This window comes from Zonotrichia leucophrys, chromosome 4, assembly GCF_028769735.1.
Source record: "Zonotrichia leucophrys gambelii isolate GWCS_2022_RI chromosome 4, RI_Zleu_2.0, whole genome shotgun sequence".
In the NCBI taxonomy this organism is placed as follows: Eukaryota; Metazoa; Chordata; class Aves; order Passeriformes; family Passerellidae; genus Zonotrichia; species Zonotrichia leucophrys.
Window position 1 is genome coordinate 28,935,750 of NC_088173.1, and position 22,842 is coordinate 28,958,591.

At 39.7% G+C, this 22,842-nt stretch overlaps 1 protein-coding gene across 2 annotated transcripts in view; it reads left to right on the top strand.

The window, feature by feature from the left end:
• The window catches only part of EGF (epidermal growth factor), a 58,199-nt gene that overhangs the window by 16,284 nt on the left and 19,073 nt on the right, over positions 1–22,842 (top strand). For both annotated transcript variants that reach the window (XM_064710960.1, XM_064710961.1), the window contains exons 6-17: positions 1,324–1,526; positions 5,697–5,822; positions 6,822–6,944; positions 9,140–9,262; positions 10,389–10,514; positions 11,697–11,833; positions 13,689–13,837; positions 15,449–15,553; positions 17,259–17,482; positions 20,564–20,731; positions 21,463–21,612; positions 22,068–22,214. In XM_064710960.1, the coding sequence (XP_064567030.1) occupies positions 1,324–1,526; positions 5,697–5,822; positions 6,822–6,944; positions 9,140–9,262; positions 10,389–10,514; positions 11,697–11,833; positions 13,689–13,837; positions 15,449–15,553; positions 17,259–17,482; positions 20,564–20,731; positions 21,463–21,612; positions 22,068–22,214 (1,781 nt within the window). The remainder of the gene's footprint in view (positions 1–1,323; positions 1,527–5,696; positions 5,823–6,821; positions 6,945–9,139; positions 9,263–10,388; positions 10,515–11,696; positions 11,834–13,688; positions 13,838–15,448; positions 15,554–17,258; positions 17,483–20,563; positions 20,732–21,462; positions 21,613–22,067; positions 22,215–22,842) is intronic.

The window sequence follows — 22,842 nt, forward strand, 5'->3', positions numbered from 1 at the left end:
AATCCTTAGAAATCCTCTCTGAGTGTTTGTTAGTGGCCTTTTTCTGCAGAGAGAGGAGCCGAAAGGAGAGATTAAATGATTTATCCAAGGTCACAGTGGGTGAGCTCAGGTGTCTGAGCTGTGCTCAGGAGACTGAACTCCATCCTCATCTAAGCCTGTTGTCCTCCTTAGCTGCAGCCTGGGGAGGCTTGGCCCTGAGCTCAGGCTCTCCAAGAAGCATCAGCAGATGTGGAGAAAACTGTGCTGTGCAGGAGCATTGTCCTGCCCCAGTGCCAGTGCTGAGCACATTTAGGGGACTCTTAGACCCACATCCTTCTGGTGTTCCTGCTGTGCAGGGGTGCAGGTGCCAGTGGTGGCCACGGGGCCAGTGAGGGGATCAGGAAAAGGCTGTCACCACAGAGTCTTTCAGTATGGTTGGCTCTCCATGTGCGGAAAAGGGATTTCCGACAGTAGAGAAAAATTCAGTTTTGCTGGTCTGCTTATTTAAATATGTGGTCACCATTTTCATATGATGAACACAAAGTTGGCTTCTCCTGCAACACCAGCAGTCAGTTTGGACTTTTCCTTACTTTTTCCCCCTTTCTCCCTTGTGTTGGTTGTTGTTCACTGGGGTATTTAGCCTGGATGATCTGGATTCTGCAGTCTTGATCTGAATTCTCCTTTCCACCTGGAATATGTTTTCCTGGAAAGCAGAAGACAAAAATACCTTTTCCAGTATTTTTTCTGATTTCTCTCTTATTTAAAACTTGACCCTTTTGTGATTTCTGCTAGCTGCTGTAACTGTGGTCAGTGAATGGAAACTACATTCCTGAGATAGGAGAAACAGCAGAAGATGGGCTTTAGGAGTGCCCTATTACCATGTCATCTCCACCCTGATTTCCTCAGACAGTCAGAATTGTCAGAGCAGGCCCTGGATATTGGGAAACAGTGGAACTTATCTGACCTACATCCCTGAACTGACCAAGTTTCCATTTTGGTTGCTGGATTCACCAGAAGCAGGGTCACACCCAGGATATCTCTCTCAGTTAAGTCAGTCCTGACCAATAGATCATTAAACCTGTGAGAAATGCAGGTTATCCATTTTGTGTCTATTTCCTGCAAATAAGCAGGATTGAGTGCTGAATTATTTTGGTAATGTCTCTGCACCTCTTCTGATTCTCTGATTCTCAAATATAGAAGATACTATAGTGTGTGTGTATATATACAATATTTAAAAAAAGGTAATTTTCAGTGAACCTGACTAAACTAGGCACTCAGAAAATGTTTGAGTGAGTAAATATGTAGGGATCATGTAATGTGCCACTTTGCTCTCTTCTCTTGTAGACATCAATTGCTTGGTATGTCTCTCTTTGCTGAGCACCTGTACTACTCAGACTTGAAGTCTGGCATGATATGGAGGGCCAACAAATATACTGGAAATGTTGTGGTCACAATTAGCCTGAAACCATCATTTTTCCCACCAGTGGAGATAAAAATAGTACATCCATTTAAGCAGCCAGGTGCAAGGATTGATTCTCAGGATTTGGGTAAGTAAATGTAATGCTGCTATGTGTGAGAATAATAATGTCATACCCTCTGATTCTCTGCAGTAAGAATTGTCTTTGGCAAAATTCCAGGCATCAGTGAAATGAAGGAAAAAAATTTTTTTCACTTCAGTGATCCACAGTTCCACTTGGTGTGTGCAGCTCCAGCTGAGTATCAGGGTAGAAGCATGCCAAGCATGAACTGCTTGTTTCATTAATGTATACGCACATGCAGATAAATGTGACTTTCTTATTCTCTTGCCTTTCTTTACACAAAGACTTTTTTATGCTTTCCTGCTAAATGCACAAAGCATACAGATTTTTAACCCTCTTTCTACATTATCCTCACCAAATGTCTGCTTCATTCTGGAAGTTTTAGTCTAAAGCACATGTAAACAACTCTGAATTATTATGGCAGCGAAGGATTTTAAGTACACAGTATGTTCTACAAATGGATGTCTCAGCTTTGCTCACTCATCACAGTGAAATGATTCAATTAAAATTCAGCAGATCTTAGACAGTCTTGAAGCTGCTATAACAACTATAGGATAAGAGACTCCTGCCTCTTTAATTGATACCAATTGCAGCCCACAGTGTGAGTTGGTCATCTCGCTGCCTTTCACTGTGAATCCAAAATTGAAGGTAATTGGCTATCAATAGTTCACCTTCCTTGGGGATTCCTGCTGAGGCAGTAGGAAGTGAGGGATGTCCAGGGAAATAATATCTTGTTCCCTAATCTCTGGGGAGCAGAGCATTCTTGGCTTACTGGAACAGTTTTTGTCACCAGTTTTGCTTGGGTAAGAGCAATGGGGCAAAGAATGTGGAGGCATTTGTGTGCCAAGCAAGGGTTGCACAGCTCCCAAGGGAAGACAGCCATGGATTCCCAGAGGTATAAAGACATGGGGAAAATATAATGTTTGTTTTAGTTCATATGAGCAAAAATCAAACTGTAAATGTGTCTTTTTGAACTATTCCTAAATAGCTACTATAAAATAGGCTTTGTCTTTCTTCATGCCAGCCAACAGCTGTGCCCTCTGAAGATTGGTCTGAGTGGCAAAATCAAAACCTTCAAAGGAACTTCCCCCTCACACACTTTGTTTGCAGTGCCAAGACATGTTGAGATGCAGAAGATAGTGCTCCTGGAAATCAAGATTACCCTTGTAAGCACAGGGAGTCTCTATTCAGAGACAATACTTGATCTGTCCTTACTTTGGGGAAATTGGTTGTCCTGGCAAATGGAAACACTTTTTTCTGCTGACACGTTTGGTGCTCTCACATAGAGGAACTAGGGCAAGAATGTGCAGCTTAATTTCAGTGACCGTGGGTGCTTAGCCTTTATTCTTCTCTCAGAAGATTTACTCCACTTCTTCCACCAGAGCGTTCTGCTTTCTAGCATTTCTCTTTCCATGGAAAAGGGTTTTCTCTGCTTTTATTAATATAGGACCTGCCAATGTTTTCAAATGGATGTATATTTCCAACATGTTTAGTAAATTTTTGTACCATAGGCTGTTTACATGTTTAGTAAATTTTTGTATGATACTGTTGTCAGCAGTAGGCTTTTTTTAAAAAATTCCAAATAACTTCTTGTAAAATGTCTGGGAAGGGGTGGAGAAGAAAGAAAGAAACTTAAGAAGCTGAATCCAGATGAACCTTTTGGACTTTGTATGTGCATTGCTTGGCTTATCCAATGCAAGAACGGGGATGAAAGGAGGACTAATGAGCCTGGAGTTCAAATGAGATTTATAGCTGATCTTACAACAGAGAAACCTGGAGATAAAAGCATACCTAGACTAATTGGATGCTCTGTACAAGCTAAGAAATTGTACATTGCAATGTAATGTCAGCTGTGAATTACCAAGCGTTCTTTAAAGCAGATAACTAGTGAGTTCCTTCAGATGAAAAGGGAACTTAAGAGAAGTGTGCAACTGATATGATTTGATTTTTTTACTGTTATTTGAATTATTTACTTTGCTACTTAAATTCCTTATGTTCCCTCTTCCCTTTCTCTTTCAAACTACTTCCTTGGATTGGTCAGGGCCAATTAGTAGAGGGAAGAGCATTAATTCATCTATGGGTTTGCTGTAACCCCACAGAACAACTTTGGTGTGTCACTTTTAATAACGGCACATAAAATATCTGAAATACCTTAAAATCTCAAATACTGCTGCTGGAATTCTTTGAAAGAATCTTTCCCAACAGAGTAATGATATTCAGTATTCTTTTAATTTTTTTTTTTTTGAGAAATTGTCTTGTATTTCTTTACAGTGTAAGATACAAGCATCAGGCTAATATCTGAGCATATGTATTTCCATGTAAGACAGGTGATGGGAGGGGAAAAAACTCTGCAAAACACAAATAAGTTAGTAAGAGTGGTTTGTAATGGTGTTCTTCCAGAAAATATTACATTACAGACTTTGTGATTCATAATTTAGTCCCCATTCTCTTTAAGCTTTGAAATGTGATTGGATTTTTCTGCATCGATATGGCTACAGAGAGTTCTAATACTTAGTTAAGAATTATTGTCTTCCAGAGATTGTCCAAATAGCAAAATTATAGCTTCTATTATTTATTCCATAACTTCAAGGTGTCTTAGGTCTTTTTAGGCCACTTAGATCAATAAGGGTACAACCATGGGGAGAAAAATCAGAAACCATGATGAGCATATGATGCAGCCTTGAACGTGGTCTTGTTTGTGGATTCTCTTTCTTTGTGGTTGCATGCACTTACACTTTTGTCATTCTAATGAGTTCTTTATTTGAAGATTAGACTCTCTATTACTTTATGTTCCCAATTTGGTTGCAGGAGAAAAAGATTGCATCCAATTTAAAATTAATTCTACAAAACAAGAGGCTCACCTAAAACCGCACAAAATTCTAGCCCATTGAAAGATAGCACGCTAAATAAGATAGATAATATCTACCTCATCATCCATTCATAATTTTGGATTTAATGGTATGACCTTTGCTAGAGAAGACTTAACTAGTTAACCAAATATGTGCAAGGTGTCTGTGCCAAGCTGTCTGGGAAGTTATATATTATTTTATAGATGTGATCTGTCTTTCCACCAAGGGGCCAATGTTTTCTCTGTTGCAGCTGGCAGAAGAATAAACTTGGAGCTTAAATATTATGCAGGTTTCCATCTTTTGGAGTTTAGACTGTGAATGGGAAAGAGCAGAAGAGAGTTAGTAACATACTCATTTATTTGCCTGTACGAGCCCGTGATGTCTTACACACACAGCCCAGGGCAAAGACAGCATTCTGTGTGGCTGAGCACCCACATTCAGCAGCATCAGTTCAAACAAAAATAACCATTTTGGAGACAAAAATAAAATAATGAGTGCTGCATATCTGTAAAAGCACCAGTCCTGAAAGGTAGCTGAGCTGAGACATGAGGCTCTGCAAATCCCCATGAGAAAGGAAACTGGAGTAGCTTTTCCTGAGAAGCAGGAGAAACAGGAGGGCTCCTGGACTTGTTGGGCACATTTTTTCTTCTTCCTTTGAAGAAAGGTTCTGAGTTTGAAATTTGAACTCAACATTTATAATGCTTGTACTTCTCATAGAGCCACACCAATACAAAAATTCTCTAAAATGGGCCAAATGGACCTTTTGCCCAAATGAAGCACATGGTCATTAAAATCTCCCATTATCTTTTTTTGTTAAATAACATGAGTAGTAATGTGGTAATGATACTCCAATAACAACAACAACAGTCTTTGTATGCTGTGTCTTAAAAATCTATTTTCTCTCCTTTTTGCATTCATGCTTCCTCTCTGTTGTTCTTATTCCTGAGTGTTTTACAAAGTAATATATAATATTGTGCAGGACTGGGGGCATAGGAAACTTGAATTTTCCCTTTCGTAGTCACTCTAGGTATGGACCCAAACCAAACCATCCCTTAGTTCATGCTCTCTCTAAATCTGCTTGTGTTGACATAGAGCTCAAAATGATCATTTGGACACACCTACTCCTAGTACTCCTAGTACTTTCATTTTTACAGTGACTATTTTTTTCCTGATTTTACCAATGGAAAAAAATGAAGTTATTTTGCGTTAATAAGAAGTTCCTCAGCTTGGTTGAGCAAGTAGTTGTTGACAAGAAATACATCTCTTATCTCTACTGGAGGGTTAATACGATAAGAACTCCAGTCTACTTATGCTGTGATTGTTCTTTCAGAAAAAGGAATCTGTGATTGGAACAGAGAAAAGTGCAGAAGAAGAATCTGCAGGCCAGACTGGAGGACTCATAGGTGTAAATGTTCTAGTGGCTTTATTTTAAGTCGAAATAAACAGTTTTGTGAAGGTAATACAAGAATTTTTTATCCACTTTATTCTATCACATGAAAAAATTCTTCTGTTCTTTTACTTAGTATCTTGAGTTTGAAAAATTACTAAGAGCTTTTAAAAATTTCAGTGTGCCACTTCAGTTTTGTGTCCTTCCAAGTCTGAAGCAGTTTAAAACAAGGCTTGTGAAATTGTCACAGATGTTATTCTTGTGAGAAATTTTGGTCTTGGTCTGAGTAGGTAAAGGAGCTTCAGACAAGTAGAAATGCTTATGTGTGCTAATTTAATTTTAAAAGAAGGATGAAACTGGATGTACCACTGAAGGTGAAACATGGAATAATCCAGCAACAAGTCTGTCTGAAATATAATTTCAAAAAAGACATAAATACTTAACATGCTTCTAAATATTTTAATCTGGATTGTTTTATTAAAAATCTAAAATTTCTATTAATAATAGATAACAAAATGCTTTTTAAAGCCTCTCTTTCACAACGCGACCAGATTTTATAAGACATAATGGCACCAGAATTCCTAGCTTACAGGATTTACAAACTTGCCTGAGCATCAGCCTCCCAGTTCTCAGGAAATTCTCGGATTTGATTTCTGAATTTCAACTTTTAATACACTTGTGTTTTGAGGCTTTTACTTAAGTCATGTTGAACCCAAATTTTTAAAAAGAACTTTTGCTTTAGGATGGTGTCTAATGTACATGTTTTGGATGTACACAGGATTTAAATGGCACTGGAATCTGTATGAAAAGGCATCTTTTGGTAGCCCTCTAGGCACCTATGCTGGACACACGGAGCACGAGTATATTTTGCTAGAAGGTTTTTAACACTGATTTGAATGAGGTCTGCAAACTTGTTTTCTTATGGTTCATTAGAAAAAAGCCTATTTTTGTGAAATGAATGAAAAAAAAGGTTGTACTTTTTCAGACTATTACTTTGTTTCATTAATCTATTCCCTAACATTGGCTGATGAGGTTATTCTGACACAACAAGTTCTCTTTTTTTTGCAGACATTAATGAATGTGGCTTCTGGAATCACGGCTGCACTTTAGGCTGTGTAAACATCCCCGGCTCCTATTACTGCACCTGCCCGAGAGGCTTTGTTCTGCTGCCTGACAGGAAGACATGCCATGGTAAGGAGCTGAAATACACAAACGCTTGGAGTCTCCTGTTGGAGAGAGTCCTCATTTCACACTGGAACTGCTGAAAGTTTTGTGTATTGCATTGCTGCTTCCAATCCCATGTTATGTAAGCAGGATCGGCTTAAAGTGAGTGAACTGATTTCAGGTGTCGTGTTCAAGGAAGCAGAAGTTACACGTGAGAAACTGTGTGCACTTCTTCAGAGGGGGAAAAAGGAAACAAGTCATGTCTCCAGAGAGACCTCTTCTCAGATTAGGCCTGGTGACACAGCAGTTATGTATTTTTAAATGTGGTCTCTGAATTTGGCTCATTCTCTAAGGATTTGCCCAGTCTCTGAAAGAGCAGCTCACAGCATCATGTATTTTCGTTTCAGATCAGGGCTGACAGCCTTGCCAATATGTATGACATTAGTGGAATTAAATGTGTATGCTCAGCCTGCAAATGATTTAAGGCTTTCTGACGTAAGTCTAGAACATAAAATGTGAAATGCTTCCAAGTTTTGAGGTCTTGGAATATTGTCCGTCACTTTTGAAGTGAGGCATATGCATAGAAAAAGGTCCTTCTAATTTGTTTATTTGAAATAAAACATTAGTATAAGGCCTAAGCAGGAATGTCAGTGCACACCAATGAGTTCTGTTTGGATCATGGCAGGATAAGGATCTAGGGTATATTAAATATCTCTACTGGAGAGTATTTATAGCCACAGAATCTAACAGACTCTAGCAGTCAATCTGTTTTAGACTCCGAGAGTCCTGGGCAAGGCCAGGAGTTGGACTCGATCTCCATGGATCCCTTCCAGCTCAGGATATTCTGTGATTCTGTTAGAGCCACTTCTTCCTTTTTACTAGGAGGAAGCCAGGAGCAGGATTCAGTGACCCAGAGTGGGGGTCCAGGGTGCGTGTGGCAGCTGCAGAGGGCAGCCAACTGCAGCAGCAGAACTATGGCAGGGCTGCAGCCAGAGGTTCCTGGGAGATGGGATATCACTTTGCATCCAAAACAACATCGAGACACTCTGAAACTCAGTCCTGCTTTGCCTGACCTGCTTGAACTGTATGCCTGCATTTTGGGTGGCTCAAATTAGATAGAAAATAATGTTTTTCCAGCACAGGCTAGGGATGCAGGATGGACTGTGTGACCTGCAGCACAAGGCAGATGTTCACCAACTATCAGCTTGAGAGACACACACAAGATGAGAAGTCCAAATGCTGGCCAGAGATTTTGATACTTTGTTCTCCAAGTCCTTTGTGAAGGTCTTCATCTAAAGCCACAAGCTCTGGTCAGAAGGAATTTTCTGGAGCCCATTCTCTGTACTGGAGTGTTTGGCACACTCCAGTCCAGCATGCAGGTGTCCTGCAGAAGCAATATTTGCGAGAACTATGCACCATGTAGGCCAGTGTGTGCTGCTGATTCATAGAAGCAGCTGTGGAAATCTTGCATTGGTTCCAGTCATATGGCACTAGAACTGGGACAAAGAGATGGAGTGCTGCAGTGCAGGAGGTGGAAGGAGCACATCTTGTGAAACTGCATTAAAGAAATACAAAAAAAATGTTGGCACTGCAATATTTCTAATAGCAAGTAAAGGAAAACTCTTGCCAAGCCCTCAGGTGATTTTGCCCTTATAACTTCTAAAATTGACACTAAGGAACATAGTTTTGTTTCTGGAAGGTCCATCTCCTGTTTTGATTGATCTTAGCTCTTTTATACTTGGAATAGTAGGAAAGTGGTTCTTCCTCGTTCTCTTGGTCTTTTATATTTATTCTTTCAGTACACATTCCTTGTAGTTTTTAGAACCTGATCTATTTTTGATGAAGTACAAGAAAGAAATTTTTCAAAATTAACTTCAATTTTGCTAGCAAATCTTCAGAGTATTTTTGAAAAATTAAAGCCTGGTAAGTATAATGGCTTCAGGACTCAGCAATTTTGGCTTTCTCCTGGGCTGTAATTAGGAGGAGATGTGGAAAAAATTTGGGAAAGAAAAACAGAAACACAGCATAACAAACCACATAAAGATTTCAGAAGTGTTGTACTCTAAACATCACAATTATATTTATTTATATATTTAATTTCCCTACTTTTTTTTTCTTCTTCTTCTTCTTTTGCTATTTAAGATGTTAACATCTCTTACTGGGGGCTTAGTAAAAATTTTTATCATCATTTAGGATTTTTTTTTCTCCTTAAATTACTGTAGAGCTAATTACCTGCACAAGTAATGACACTGGCTGTAGTCATGGCTGCCTTCAAACATCCAAAGGCCCTGTTTGCTATTGCCCAGAAGGATCTGTGCTCAAAGTGGACGGCAAAACATGCACAGGTAAGGAACATTTTTCTTAGCTGAAGTCACTGCCAGACTCTGTTCATTCTTGGCACCAAGAACCAGAATTGAATGAAGGTGTTTTACACTCATTTTGAACAGCTGTAAATGGTTGCACAAGATAATAGAATGTAAGGTGATTTGAATGCTGACATGAACAGTATTCATCTTCCTTTTTTAATAGATTTTTAGTAGCAGCAACATCCAATATTTGCTGGCCAAGTTCTTTTGTTGTCAGCACAGATCAAGACATGTCTCAGGTTTTTGTTGTGGGAGACATCTAAAATTTATACTTCAGAGCACATATACATACAACATTAAGGCTCAGGTGATAATTTTATTGATGTCATGCACCCCATGTCCAGAGTCACTCTAATTTACCCACAAATTGAATTTTTGCAGTCAGAATACTTGAAGCTGCCACACTCAATCTGTCATTCCCCACTTCAGCAATTTTCCAAATTCAGGGGACTGTAGCTTCTCAACTGCATCTTTTCAGTCGTAGTGGTCAAGATAGCTCCATTACTGACAGCCTTATGCTGTGAAAAATCCTCTTTCCCTTTTAATCCCTTTCATATTGTGAACTGTACTTTATACATCGATTCAGTCATTATTTCTGTTTTGCTAGTTCATGTTGGTATTGAGACTATAATAGAAAATAAACCCCAAAAGAATGGTTTCTTTTCACATGAAATCTTGGTTTGTTTTCTTAGAAAGTATCGATTTGTCATCCTAGCCTAATTAACTTCTGGGGAGACAATTGCATTATTTGCTGTTTCTTTGCATGGAGTGCAAAGTCTGATAAAATTTATTACTTTGTTGTAGATGGGATGAGATTTGCATGGGAGAAGAGTTCTCTGAAATACATGAAAGACCCTCTCTCTTTACATATCCCACCCTCCCACTTTGTGTTACAACACAACATCGAGTTACTACTAATTTGTTCTCACTTCTCTAGGCTTCTGCTTTCAGCAGGAGGCCTTTTGGTAAATCTACCAGTCACTGAGATGATTTGCACGGTAGAAATCCTGAGCAGAGCGAACCATTCTCTTATACCTCTGATTTTGTTGTATTTTATTTTTCTTTTAGAACGGCACAGTAAAATTTTACAAATGCTCTATTTAAGGTTGTACATCTCCAGATAATGGTGGCTGCAGTCAGATATGCTCTTCCTTAAGCCCATCCTCCTGGGAGTGTGCTTGTTTTCCCGGATATAAGCTTCAGCGAGACAGAAAGCACTGCACTGCTATAGGTTGGTGTCTTGGTATGCCTGCATATTTCTGCCAATAAAGTAATTTATTGGCAGAAAATTTATTAAATTTATTAAAGTTACTTCAACAAAGTAAATCCTTTGTTGAGTTCTTTAGGGTGGATCAACTGGGATCCCTTTTTGCACTGTTTTTAGGTTACTTTGTGAAATTTGGGAAGTATTAGCTGTTAGGAAAGGCAACCCATTTTGGAAATAAACCAGAACAAGCAGCAGTACATGGTTCTGTCTCCATCACAGAATGTTCAATCTGTGATCCATCTCCACCATTTCACTCTGGGCTCCCTTACTGTGGAGGCCTGTCCTGCAGTACACAGGGGTTTGTGCCTTCACATAAATATGGGCGTAGTTCCTGCCCAGTGTTACAGAGCTGGGGCTGAAGTCTCTCCATTTGGTGAATAGGATAGGGAATAGTCTGCAAAGGACTTTCCATATTAGGATATTTCTCCCCCTCTGGCCCCAGGAAGCTGAGGTGTTTATGTCCACTTTTGGATTCCAGACCTTTCTGCTCTTGCTGAGAAAAGGGCAGACTCTGGTGATCAGCAAGGGTATAAGCAATTGCCAAAGAGAGAGGAGGAAAAAGAAGCTTTTGATTTGTGCCCAAAATAAGGAAATAAGGGGATAGCTAGGTTTGTGTTTGTTTGTTTTTTTGTTTTTTTTTTTTTTTTTTTTTTTTGGGGGGGGAGTTTTTTTTTTTTTTTTTTTTTTTTTTGAGAACAGTATCTTTCTTGCTTTTACTACAAAAGACTTCTCCATATACAAATTCAAGTTATTCTGGCATTTATGCTAATGCTGTGAAATGCAGAGAGATGATTGCCTCGAGGCTAAGGCACTCAGTGTGAAATGCAGCAGGTCTAGTGACTCCTTTTCTCAGAAATGTTGAGGCTGATGCTGACAGTAAATCATGTAATGCTTGTGGATGATTTTTAAAAATGAGCTTTGCATTTTTGGCAGTCAAAATATGCTTTAGTCTGTAAACTTATATTCACATTTATCTTTAATTTCTTAGGCAAATGAAGTATAGGAAAATTGCAGTAATATCTTTTTGCTTCTGCTCTGCATTTTGTCTTTTACTGTGACTTATTTACACACTACTTAGGAGCAATGCAAGTTAGAGATCACTTTGAACTTAGTGCAATTAACATACTGGCAAATTTTAATCGGCAGGTCCTAAGCCATTTTTGTTATTTGCAAATGGCCAAGATATCCGCCAGATCCGTTTTGATGGAACAGATTACACAAGTTTACTTGACTGGCAGATGGGAGTAGTCTTAGCACTGGACTTTGACCCGGTGGAAAATAAGGTAAGGCATTAAAAATGAGAGGATTCTGGAGTGTTGCAAGGACAAAAGGATTGAGCTTTCATGTGCCTTAACCTTTCCTCTGTCAGTGATCTGGATTACGCATTATGCTGCTCCTTGTTCTGTCGCCTCTCTAGGAGCACAACAGGCTGCCAAATATTAGTTGAAGAGTTTCATCCTTTATTTATTTCCTTTTGTACATTGAAAATGATATTTCAATGTACAAAAGGAGAATTTCGATGTCTAAATTCACTTCAGGCATGATTTCAATTTGAAAGAACTTTTGTGTGAGTTTTCTCCATTAAGACTGCAGTGCTGTTTTCTGGAAATATATTGCAGACTTTCTTCACTGTGTAGTGGTACAAGCAAAAATATCTTTTTTTCTATCCAGCTAAATCTGTATGATTCCTAGTAAATGTTGGAGTAATCTTAATAAGAATTATGTCCCATGTCCTGATATTATTGAGCAAAAATACTGAATGCTCACAGAGTCTATTGCTCTTCCAAAACACACTCCTCACATACTAGACAGTGCTGTTGGAAAGAGGAATCTTCTCTGTATAAAGATCTGTTTGTCTGTGGCTACATCCTAATGCCCTTCTCCTTGCCTGCAGAGTTGGGAAGAATAGTAGTTCAGCTGTGCTTTGCTAAACCTGCTGTGTCAGACAGTTATATTTTCCCATGGAGAGCCTTATTTCCACTGTAAAAGTGTTGCAAAGAAATACTGGACGGTACAGTGAAAGCTGATGAGGAGCTCAGTTAAGTTGTTGGAAGCACCTCAAGGCCCAGATGGACACAGCTAAACAAATGTGAATGTTACCAGATCTGCATTTACAGGAGGAGCACTCCAGGCACTCCTGGAACATCTCCACTTGCTCCCGAAATAGGGCCTGCTGGAGAGGCAGCAGTTGCCCTTGCTGTGCCAAGTGTGGATCAGCTGTGCCAGGGACTCTGCTGTGCACCAGGGATCCCCTCCTGCGGTGTTGGGTGGCAGAACAGAGGTGGGGGGACATGCAGGCAGCAGGCAGGCTGTGTCAGCTGAGGGACAAGGCAGCACCCCTTTGTGCCCCCAGGGTGTGGAATTAGCTGGGCTAAGGCTAGAGGCTCCCTCCTGTTTTGTTTGACCTCATGGCCAGCATCAATGCAAAGTTATTTGTTTTGCTGTTACCATTTCCAAAGAAAGCCTCAGCACTACTTCTGATATGGTTGTGCCATGCAATGTTTTCCTCTACTGGTATTTGGATACAAGACAAAATTTACGCATCCTTGGAAAATGCAAGGATGCTTTCCCTACCAGCAAAGAACTTTACTTTTGACCTCAAACTAAGAAATCTCTACTGGAAATGTTGGAGCCTTACAGAATAGACACCTAGTAAAGAATTAAGATAGCTGCAGGATAGAAGAGTGGAAGAAAATACAAATAAATTTTATACCTCTTTTTCCCCTTCCCAGCTCCTTGATATACATAGGGTGCTGCTATCTTCTCCACATTTGTCACTTTTCAACAAGAGCAGCCAGTGAAATGACAACATGGTTCTTTCTGCCAGTCCCTCAGCTGTGCTTCATGTGAAGTAGCTGCTGGCTGAAACAAAACTACAGGATATTCAGAGGGCTGTATATAGGGCAACCAGGATTTACAGCTAAGCACAAGCTGCCTGTAGAAGTCATCCTGGTTGAAGGATAAGTGTCTTTTTATTTGATCAGGGATCACAGGTTACCTGTGCAGCCTTTTGTGAATAAGCAGTTTAGGGAATTTTCCAGAAGAAAAAAGTGTTTAGAAATGGAGTTACAAGACAGAAAAGGTAGAGTGGAAAGTGAGATGAGAACTAATGACACCTTGTCTCTTGTTTATTCACAGATTTACTTTGCCCACACTGCCTTGAAATGGATAGAACGAGCTAATCTGGACGGCTCAGATCGGGAAAAGGTTATTCACGGAGCTATGGATACCCCCGAAGGCCTTGCTGTGGACTGGATTAACCGTAAATTGTACTGGACAGACAGAGGGTACATGCTCCACAGGGCATTTATGCTGAAGCATGCCATTAAATATTTGGAATAAATTACTGGTGATGCAGAAATAGCTGAGATATCCCTTTAGTTCAGTAGTGCTTCACATTCTGAGTGGGTAGTTTTAGTCCCAAGTATGTACAGTTGGAAGATTCTGTAAAACTAAAATGCTGGAAGTTCACTTGCAGTCTGTATTGTGTTTTTATCTTTGTCTTTCCAAGAAGCAAGGATTTGGACTCAGTTGCAAGGAATCTAAAGCATGCACTCCATGCATACATATGTGCACATGAATATATTTCCTTACACTGTTTTTTATATACAGACGCTGCATGTGAGTGGATGTGTATAGGTATATCTTTATATATACATACATATAAAAAAGAATAGAAGATAAAAAAGATTATTATGGTATTGAGTATATCTTGGGCAGAAGTCAGTGTTGTTGGCAGGTAAAATCATGTTATTAGAGACTCTTTGTCAATTATCTCTGATAAAAGAGAAATGACTGCTGCCAGACAATGTGACCACCTTTCAGCTGATAACTAACCTTAAACGCAGAGGGAAACAAAACTGACCTTTGATGAAAAGGCAGTTTCAGATCACAACAGGTAATGAAGACACCTTGAAGAGTGGTCATGAGTTTTCAGCATGATCCATAATTCGTTAGTCAATAAAAAGTAATTTTGAGTGTTTAGACCACCCTCATTCTCAATTTTAAATATTCTGCTAGTCCACTTCCTTGCATTTAGGTACAATATTGTCATATGATTGAGCTGCTGTAGAAATATGCCAGTGTTTCTTGTGAAATGGGAGATTATGGTGCTTCTCTCCATAAGACAGGACATATTCAGGGGGAATATGAGAATTTGAACCTGGGACTTCTTTCTCATTCACTGCATTTACCCGTTTGTATTCCACATTTGCAGGAATGTATTTCTCCTTCCATCTCTGTGGGGCCTTTCTTTGAAGGTTCAAAGAGGCATGGAAGGCTGTAGGCTTGCTTGCAGGTAGAGACTGATATTTGTTTGGCAAGATGAATATTGCAGCAATAAAATCAGTTTTCTGGAAAAAAGGTGAATTGAAAGATTGGCATTGTAGATTCTATGCTTGACTTGGCCACAGATGTTATGAGTAATCTTAAGAACCTTTGCCTCATCCTTTCCTGCAAAATAGATGTAATATGCAAAATGACCACTGATCTCTGGATGAAAAATGCGATGCAAAAGTACTATTTTAAAAAATTCTTTATACATTTGGTAATGGTATTCAGTTAGGAGCTGGTTTTCCTCCTGACTCCTTTTAAAGCTAGCATTTACCTATTAGTGATCATACTTGGAATTCATTATTCACCCAAAGAAGGAGAACTTCAAGTCTTCTGCAGACCAGCAGGTATTTTATCATCATGCCCTGGACCAGATAATGAAGCTGTAACATGAATTACTTGTTGATAAAACAACTAGACATCCCACATCAGCAGGATTACTTCCTGTCACTGTGAAATTATTTATTACAGCTTAACTAAAGCAATGCAAAATCTTAGTGCATTCAGCCCAAGAAGGCAATTAAAAAGATGGCAGGGAGGACCTAACAGTGCTCTTTGTGTTGCAGGAAGGTGTGCATTGAGAGGAGCAATCTGAATGGAATGCAAAGAAAAATGATCATCTGGGAGGATCTCTCCCAGCCCCGAGGGATTGCCATTCACCCATTTGCTAAGTAAGGAGTGATAAACACAGTAAATCATGTAATGCTTGTGGATGATTTTTAAAAATGAGTGTGCAAGCTTTGCCCTTTTGGCAGTCAAAATATGCATTAGTCTCGTGCTGGATTAGTCATTGCCTAGCAGAGCTGTGTGAACTGTAATGTTTTATTGCAAGTTTGTTTCATGAGCTGGGACATGTTCATTTCTCACATAGATTTTAGAAGAAAGTTGGAGCATTAATGATACTACATGCAGTTTAAGCTAAAGATAAGCATGAGCATCTGAGGTCACTGACAGCTGTAGGTGCCTCACTACAAACTTTGATGGCTCCATATCTAGTAGTGTGAAGAAGGTAATAACTTTTAACCAGCAGTACTTACATAAAAGCCTTTTTTATTTTTTGGTCCATGTTTCAGTTTCAGAGGAAACTAAACCTAATTTACTGTTCTGGAGATTTGTTGTTTTAAATGCACCTTGCATCTTCTTAACTAGTGTTGAAATGATCCCATGTGTTTACATTCTTGATGAAAATCTGGCTGTTTCAATCAATGGCAAAGTCCCACGGATTTTTAGTCAGTATGCTTGTAGAAGGAGTATTTTAAATCTGGTCCTTTAAATTTTGTTTTGATGCTCACATCCTGCTATAACTAAGTACTGAAGAATCAGAAAGAAGCAGGTTTGGGGAGGATGTTTTGCTAGCTTGCCTCTGCCCATAAAAGACCTGAAAGAACCTTTCAGTAGAGGTCGAATGCTATAGAAACATTTTGCAGGAAAACTTTGAAGAAAGGTACGTTCTTTCAGATTGTTTACTAGAATTATGGTAGAGGCAAAGCATGCAATGGGAAAGTGAGGAGGAAACATCATTAAAACCTAACTTTTTAGAAAGTTCATTGTGAAAGGATGAACAGACATTGTTCATAGTATTAGGCAATGTCCATAGTATTAAAGAGGGATATGAAACACAATTAGAATTCTTGGAAATACTGATCCTTGCATTAGTTAGAGCAAAACTGCTTGTGTAACTAAAGCTAAGTGAATCTCTGGGTTATTTCAGTAAACCTGACAGAGGCAACTGGTACCTGGGAAGAACTTCAGATATTATTTGCAATTATAGCTATCCCCATTTTGAGTTGCCTTCTAGCATTCTCTGTTCATTGAAAACTGCTAAACACCCAGTGAGTAACAGACACGACTCTAGAGGGAGACCCTGAGAATCATGATTTTATTAAAGGAAGAAGATTCTGGACCTGATATTGGTGTATCTTTTTAAAACAACCTGCCTACTTTTGCTTGTTTTTCATGGCTAATGGGTAATTTTAGTTTCATTTGTTTATTGTTGTACCCCTCTTTAGACAAGGGTCTGGCTAATGCATAATTTTCTGTTGTCTGGGTTTGATAAAACACCATCAGCTGTCACATGGAAAATCAAAAAGCAGATATGAAGAGCTGTGGCAGTTAACATAGTCAGGAATTGCTTTCCAAAGGTTTCATGCCAGTGAACAGAGTGAGGATTCTGCATAAGTCCCAGTGCAATCACCTGGAGTCTCATGGCAAGCGTGGAAGGATCAGCAGGAATATGTTTGCTTGACGTGTGCACTTTTTCTCCTGTGAGTCAGGGCTGCGTTGCTCTGATCTGACCTTTCTGCTTTGAAAGAACTCCATGGAGAGGAGGACAAACATTTACTTACTGACTCGCTGTATTCATTTTGTTTTCTGAAGGAGATTATTCTGGACTGACATGGGGGTCAGCCCGCGGATTGGCAGCTCTTCCTTAGAAGGCTTCGATCGCCGGGTCGTAGCCAGCGCCGGCCTGCTGTGGCCCAGTGGAATAGCTCTGGACTACTTGGCTGACAGGGTCTACTGGTGTGATGCTAAACAGGCCGTGCTTGAGAGCGCAAACCTGGATGGCTCTGGTCGTCGAATTCTTGCACAGAATGATGTAGGTGAGGCTTTGGGGTTGATAATTACCTACTGCTGCTTGTCTCTGTGTGTGTATGTGTCTGCATATGTGCATGAAAACTACTGGCCAGCTGCTGTGCTATATATCCCATGCTATGTTGAGGGTAATGACAGCACATGAGTTTTTCATTCTGTTACCCAGCTGACTTTTATTCATTTTAGCAAAAGAATTTCTTTCTAACTCTCTCCGCTTTTACTAATGAGTCACTTTGCATTGCACAGAAAAGTTTGTGCGATGCCTTCTTCCTGCCTGCACAGAAAAATTAAAAGAATAAAAAAATTAAAAATGTGCTTTGCTTTTCCCATGCATGGCTGCTTAGTTTAATTCAGGTTTTCCTGTGTTTATTGCATCAATGAGTTATATTGACACAAGAAGAAAGGGAATTAATCTGGGTTGTTAAGGTCCTTGAGCAGCAAACCTGTATCTGCAGCATTGAGCACTGGAAGGATACTAAACACACAATAGATACCAAATGAAAAATGATTTTACAATGTGCTGGTAGTTTTTATGGCTAGGATTTCTACTGTTTGACACATAACTGTGCTGTTCTGAAGCAAAAGAACAGAGGTGTTAGCAACAAGGAACTGATGTTGTACCACGTCTGAGGTAAACCATGTGTTTAAGAATCTTGTACATGGCAAATTAGTTTCTGGAGAGGATGATTTCTTTTGATCATGGGATCTCTCTGGCGACCATTTTGTAGGTGTGCATACAACACATGGGCAGAGTGAGGACTCATAGCTCAGTGCCATGACTGCTGTGGGTAACCCTATGCTTAGGCTGTCGAGCAGCTTCTGTTCTAGTTTGCGCTCTGGGAAGGCTTGTGCTCATCACCTAAGCCAGATATCCTCCCAGTCTTTTGGAGGTGACCAAAGTGAGGTCCTGGAGGAATAAGTGTTCTCCAGTTTATAAGACATCAAAAGGCTCAGGAAGTAATTTCCTAGTAATTTCCAGCCTTCTTCTCTCTTCCCTTTGCTCCCATGGTGACTGCCTTCTTCAGGAACGGGGCAGATCTGCAAAGGAGGACCTTGAAATCTCAGCCAAGTTTCATTTTGTTTCTCCACAAGGAGTAAGACAGAGTCTTACAGGGAGCAAAAAGAGAAGGAGAGCTAGGAGCACTGTAGAAACATGGATTATGTGAAAGGAGCTCTTTGGAGGTGAGAGAAAAGGACATGAACATCTGTATGCAAGGCAGTGAAAACAGATGAAGGCCTGTAAGGGTATGAATTTAGAGAAGCATCTCCTGATCATTTGCTAATGCTGCTAGTGAAGACTGGAATTCAGATTTTGTTGTTGAACAGCTGTACACTGGAGTTCGGGAAGGTGGCACCTCTTCATAGGTGTTCTGCTGTATCATGAATTTTTATTGCAGCAGCTCCCTCTAGTGCCCCTGTACTGAGAGCTCGTTCAGTAGAGCTGCATGCAAAACAGTAAATCATTTCTGCTCTTCCACCTAACCCCATTCTCAGCTGTAAGTACAACAGCCCATAATAACCTGCCCGAGGCAATGAAGAACACAAGCATCCCTTTTGTTTATGCAGTGGGTCACATTTGTGGTGTACCTGCTGTCTCCACTGACTGACACTAGGTTTCTGATTCTAATTCTTAATGTATTCACAAAATAAGAGGTTAATAAAGTGCTGGACAAAGCAGGGTGCTGTTTGTGAATAGTGCAAACTACAGATCCTAAAACTGTGAGGAAATGTTTGAGTGTTTGGGGACAGTATCTAGGTCTTGGTCTAGTTGTTCAAATTTAATGAGAAGAAAAGGTAAGAACCAAGATCAGTGATTAAGCATGGGTCAGTGGAGGTAGTTATGTGCCCATAATACACTCTTCAAATAACACTAAAGAACATTTACACAGTGTCTTAGAAATGTTTTTGTAAAGGACTGGTTTTTTCAGTTTATGTGTGAGGTGAATTTAAGATATACCAACACATACTCCTTTCCCAAGGTTCTAATGGCTATCTGTATTGGTTATCTGTTGTGTTGTTTTCTTGTTTGCTTGCCTTTGGTTTTTTTTTTTTTTTTTTTTTTTTTTTTTTAAGCTAATACATGTTGGGATCCCAGTTTCATTACTGAAATGAAACACTACCTAGTTGGGGTCTACATCAAGAAGCAAATAAGACCATAAAAAGCACGTGCTTAAAAAACATACCTTTCAGAGGGGCTCAGACTGCAGTGGTAGAGTGCAGCGCCACTGGGGCTCTCAGGACCACAACACAACAAACCTGCTTCAGCCAGGAAGCGTCCACTCTGAAGCCAGGTGTACATCCATGGAAGAATAGCACGTGTTGTTCTTACCTTCCATCGCAGCTTGCCCAAAGGCTACCTTGAAAGCAGGAGATTTCTGAGTGTATAGAAAAAATGCATAGTCCCAGGTGAACTAATGACAATTTTCTATCATGACAGATTAGAAAGAGTCAGAATTATTTTGTAAAGATCTTGATGGCTGCCATTATTTATATGAAATTGCCCTTTGGATTTTCAGAAATTGCTGAGCTTATCTCTGGAAGTCAAACCAGGGATCTGAGTTTACCTGGTTCCAGTAGCAATATTGTGCTACTAAGGGAAATTCCTGCGCTCTGAACTTAGGGTGGAGTTTCTTGCAGCTACAGTCATGTAATTGTTAGGTGCCTGGTTGAAGCTGATATCTAGGATCCTGTTGCCATCAGTGAAAGGAGAGGAAGTTACCTGGATGACCTATTGCCTCCTGTGGTTTATGTTAGCTGGCTGTATGCCCCTGTGCGTTGCACTTGTGTGTTCTTTTGGCACTTGCAGAGGCCACACACTGGCTTTGGAGTCAGCGACTGCAGTGTCTGCAGCTCCCAGGCTGCCCTAGGACAGGATGCTCATGCAGGATCCTGGCAAAGGGATTTTTCAGAAAACATGACAATGACAGCTCATGAACACTTATCCCTCCCCATGGAAAATCAAAGGGAGCACAGGCTATGTCTAGGCCCCTGTGTTAGAAGTTGATCTATATGCAGATAATGTTTTCCTTTGCAGGATTTCTTGTGTGTGCTCTACAGATATGGAAATGACAAACCCAATGTCTTTGCAGGGCACCCTTTTGCGGTAGCGGTGTTTGAGGACCACCTGTGGTTTTCTGACTGGGCTAGACCGTCCCTGGTGAGGGTGGACAAGAAGACCGGCCAAAACAGGGTACGTCTGCGAGGCAGCATGCTGAGACCCTCATCAGTGGTTGTAGCTCATCCTCTGGCTAAACCAGGTACACTGCAAAAATCCAGCAGTCATTCCCTTCCAGCCTCCTCGTGTTCACTGACACCAGCAGAATAGATGTCCCTGGGTAGAGGATTGTCTTCTCAGAAACAGGCTCTTTAAAAAGCCTTGCATAGTCAGGCTGGCATTTATTGAAAGCATCATCTGGGCATGTGTCCCAGGAATGCTGACAGATTTATGGTCATGCCCAAGAATAGATGCTGATCAATTGCTATGAGGCTACCACAGTCTTCAAATTCCTATTTTTCCTAGTCGATTAGCACCCCCCCCCTCCCCAGTAATAACAAATGACACAGGGAAAGATTTTGTGAGATTTATTAGTTTTTGATCAAATAATTTAATTTTCTGTTGGGAACAATCTCCCTGTAAGCAGAAACGAGTAATTCAATAGGTCAGGATTGAGAGAAGGTAATTACAGGTTCCTTACACCATTGAAATATTAGGACTCTAAATACCAAAGGAGAAACAATAAAGGAAATAAAATTTAAAAGTGTGGTACATGCATTAGATACAGAGTACATGAATCTCTTTTCCTGACAGTGGCTAGATGATAATATCTGCGCTTTACTATATGCATTTGTTGCTGTATAAAAAAAAAATAAATTAAATCCTAGTTTTTGTCAGTCCTTATTCTTTTTCCAACTGCTTCAGCTCTGCATAGCTAAACACAGATGTTTAGTGAAGAAGCAGCTTGTTAATTTTCCTGTTTTTCTTCATTAGGGGCAAATCCTTGCCTTTATGAGAATGGAGGCTGTGATCAGATCTGTGAAAACAGTTTTGGAATTGTCCACTGCAAGTGCTATCCAGGATTTGTGAAAACTCAAGGTGGAAAATCCTGTCATGCTCTGGATTCTTCCAACTCAACAGCAGGTACAGCCCTCCAGTTCCCAAAAAGCCCCCTCTCAAACCCTTGAGGATCCTGATAGGTAGCACTGGAAAAATTCACCTTGCTCTAAAATAAGGAATGATGGTTTTTCTGAAGAATGAAAATGCTGGAATGTTGTCTTTGGGAAAACAAGGCAACAGATGTTGTTTGGCCACTGTAGTTCTTCCTTTAGCATTTTAGCAGTGAAAAACGTGTGTGCAATGCTGACAATTATTGTGAGCAATGAGTCACATTTCTTCTCTTTTGTATTTGAGAAAACTCACCAATGAATGCTTTAAGGAATAATTTGACATCAGAAACAGGTCAGTCTGTGAGGATACTGTTTCTTATTTTAAAAGGAAACCACCATGGTTATTAGAAAATACATAAGTATTTGAAAATCAGATGGCTATTTCAGTAGATTTAAATAGTCCATGTCACTTTTTTCTTGTCTTTTCAGGAAGTGTCTCTGTGCAGAAGGAGATAATGCCAATGCCACCACCTGACACTGTGCTCCAGAGCACACGGAGCACTGGGATTTTTAAGGATGCAGACAATGGGAAAAAGCAGAAAATAATTTTTTTTACTGCTGAAATCATGGTATCAGGTATAGTCTGATGGTTATCTTCCTTATGCTTACCCTGAGGCTCTGAAGAGGTTTATAGCGCAGAAAGAGGTAATAGACCTTAAAGAAATAAAGGTTCATTGTTGAGACTGGTGGTATTCATGCTCTTAACTTCTAACAAGAACTTGGGTCTGTGCAATTATTCCAGGTAGGACTGCTTTTTTTGTTTGTGTCTCTATTCCTTGGCTATATAAACAAAACATTGGCAATATTATCCTGGACTAGAGAACAAACATTTCTAATTTGGAACACTTGAGAAAGTCTCTCCCTTAGGTTTTTAAGTATATTGCATTCCTTTAAAAAAGTTAAAATAAGCCCATTGAATTCTACATATCTTTGATGACACTAGGTCATTAACTTTTGCAATAGGTTTTGAATAAAATATTCAGAAATCCTGATACTAAGTGACATGTCAACTCCATCTAGACAAAGAGAACAGCTGCAGAAATTGTATTGGCTTACCATTATTAATCCTGGAGAGCTAAGTTTCAAACTTAGCTTATTATATTGTGGTTTTCTCAGTTTGTTTTCTGTAATATAGATATACAGTACCTCCTTTGATATTTCCAAGGACATCTAGTGGTATTTCTTTTGTTTTGCTTATGCTATA